Below are 2,194 nucleotides of genomic sequence, written 5' to 3'. Positions count from 1 at the left end.
GAATGTTAGATTCCTGTGTTTGGTTAAAATTAGGGTATGTAACATAATCATGTTTGGTTTAGGGTTATCTTTTATACACACTATAATATCCTTAACATATTTTTATATATTTTAATAAATTTAAAAATTAAAATAAATAAATAAGATAACGGTATCATATATAGTTACATGATTTTAAAATATTAACTAAAATCTTAAACTTAAGAAACAAAATTATTTTATATGCTCACATAACATAATAAAAATAAAAATATATATATAATTACAAAAATAATTATATATATATATATATATATATATATATATATATATATATATATATATATATATATATATATATATATATATAAACTAACATAACAAAGGTTATCTTACATTACCTAAGATTTTAAAGGGAATCACATTCCCTTCAAAATCCTATGTGGAGGGAATGTGACATTCCTTGGGAATGTTAGATTCCCTAAGATAATATGAACCAAACACCAGAATGTGAGCTTTGGAATGTCACATTCCCTTGGTTATGTTATATAACCTGAACCAAACACCCCCTAAGTAGTTATATATTAATACAAGATCATATCACAATCTTTCTTCATTTTTCATTCAAATGCACAAAAATCTAAAGTTAAAATCTAAAAACTAAACAAGCAATCTCAGGCATAGTAGGAGACGACTAAACACAAGGCCAGGTTAAGGTAAGTTTGGGATAATAACTGTAATTAAAAGAAAACAAAGAAAAAACAAAACAAAACATACAAGAAAAGAAATTAAAGAAAAGTGGAAGTTTCATTAATTGCATGACTTTGTGGTTTTGATCGAACACAAATTTCGATCAAATCCCATATATAATCTTTATTTATATATTCTACACCGAACCATTTATTCTTGCACACAATCTACCACTTGAGTACAAACTGAGTTATCTGTGCAGAAGCCTTTATTCTTAACATCATTATTAATACTTCCACTAATCTATACTTAACTACTTCACGGGCAGAAGACAACACTGTAATCAGTAGATCCAGCCGGACAACCGAAAGTGCTGCTTGGATCATCCTGAGGGTAACTATAAGCATCAGGGCATAAGCCCTTGAAGAATTTTGAATAATCACTAGGTCCACATGGTCCCTCGGTGCAGCAATATTGTTGTCCTCCGAAGGTGGTGCAAGGGTTGTTACAGCCGCCGGGGACTTTCAGAGCGGCGGGGCATTGGCCGTTGACATCAGCCGTGCATGAGATTGCATGGCACTTGTCGGCGCCGGGCTTGGTGGGGGCAAAGTTCAGGGGGACGTTGAATCCGTCGACGAGTGAGATGTCGATGGTGTCGAAGTTGTTGTCTCCCGTTAGTGTGAATTCGGCGAGGGTGTTGGGCGGTTTTCCCCAGGCGGTGCACTGCAACACGCCGCCGCAGTCGCCGGTCTCGCAGGAGCCCCTCCCACTGGCGTCAAAGTTGCAATTTGTGCGGCCCCATATACGTGCCATTCTCGTGCCACCGGGCACGTCAATTGTCCAACTTTGGCCTTGATCGAGCTGCTTGCCGCCGCCAACTGGCGTCGCTGCCGCCCAGACGGTGTATTGGCAGTTGTTGCGGATTTCAAAGGTGGCGGCGTAGCCGGACGTGAAGAGGCTGAGGAGGAGGAGCAACGGGAGGGTGGCTAAGTAATCCATATTGGTAAACTCAATGCTTTAATTTAGTGTGATGGAAAGAGTTGGGTTTTGCTAAGTATTTATAGAGTTTGAGGGTGAGAATAGTCAACCCAATTCAAGAATCGATTGGTTGAGTCGTTGTAATCAACAAATATTCCAATTAATTGCCCTCACTTCATGGCATGTAATCTGCAACATAGGAGTACACCATACTTGACTATCGTTATGTCTGTAATTTATTTCGGGAAAGTCTGCAATCCTTATTGAAAAGTCTGCTTTGAGTGAAATTTATCTTGTGATCTCAAAGCATCACTAGGAGGTAAACCAGTCTTGTTACTTGTAGTTAGTGTTGTAAAATCGGCCTAGCAAGACGGTCGCCTAGGACGCCTGAGTAGCATCTAGTGCCTTCTGCAACATTGCCGATACTGTCTCAAACTATGAATGTCCATAGAGAACTCTAACAAAGAATTAAACTTGAAACATTGTAATTACCAAACTAACATTGTCTGTATCGTTGTGTATCTGACAAAAAGCATTATAAGATATC

At 37.8% G+C, this 2,194-nt stretch overlaps 1 protein-coding gene across 1 annotated transcript; it reads right to left on the bottom strand.

The window, feature by feature from the left end:
- Positions 1-767: 767 nt before the first annotated feature.
- Positions 768-1,714, bottom strand: LOC109176580 (osmotin-like protein OSML81). Its single transcript, XM_019326042.1, has one exon. It carries the CDS (start codon positions 1,666-1,668, stop codon positions 988-990), a length of 681 nt encoding a protein of 226 aa, XP_019181587.1. The 5' UTR covers positions 1,669-1,714; the 3' UTR covers positions 768-987.
- Between the last annotated feature and the right edge of the window lie 480 nt (positions 1,715-2,194).

This window comes from Ipomoea nil, unplaced genomic scaffold, assembly GCF_001879475.1.
Source record: "Ipomoea nil cultivar Tokyo-kokei standard unplaced genomic scaffold, Asagao_1.1 scaffold0715, whole genome shotgun sequence".
NCBI lineage: Eukaryota > Viridiplantae > Streptophyta > Magnoliopsida > Solanales > Convolvulaceae > Ipomoea > Ipomoea nil.
This window is presented reverse-complemented; position numbering and strand designations above follow the sequence as displayed.

Bases quoted from the DNA above. Each gene is read 5' to 3' on its own strand.
- LOC109176580 (XM_019326042.1), bottom strand. From the start codon at position 1,668: ATGGATTACTTAGCCACCCTCCCGTTGCTCCTCCTCCTCAGCCTCTTC.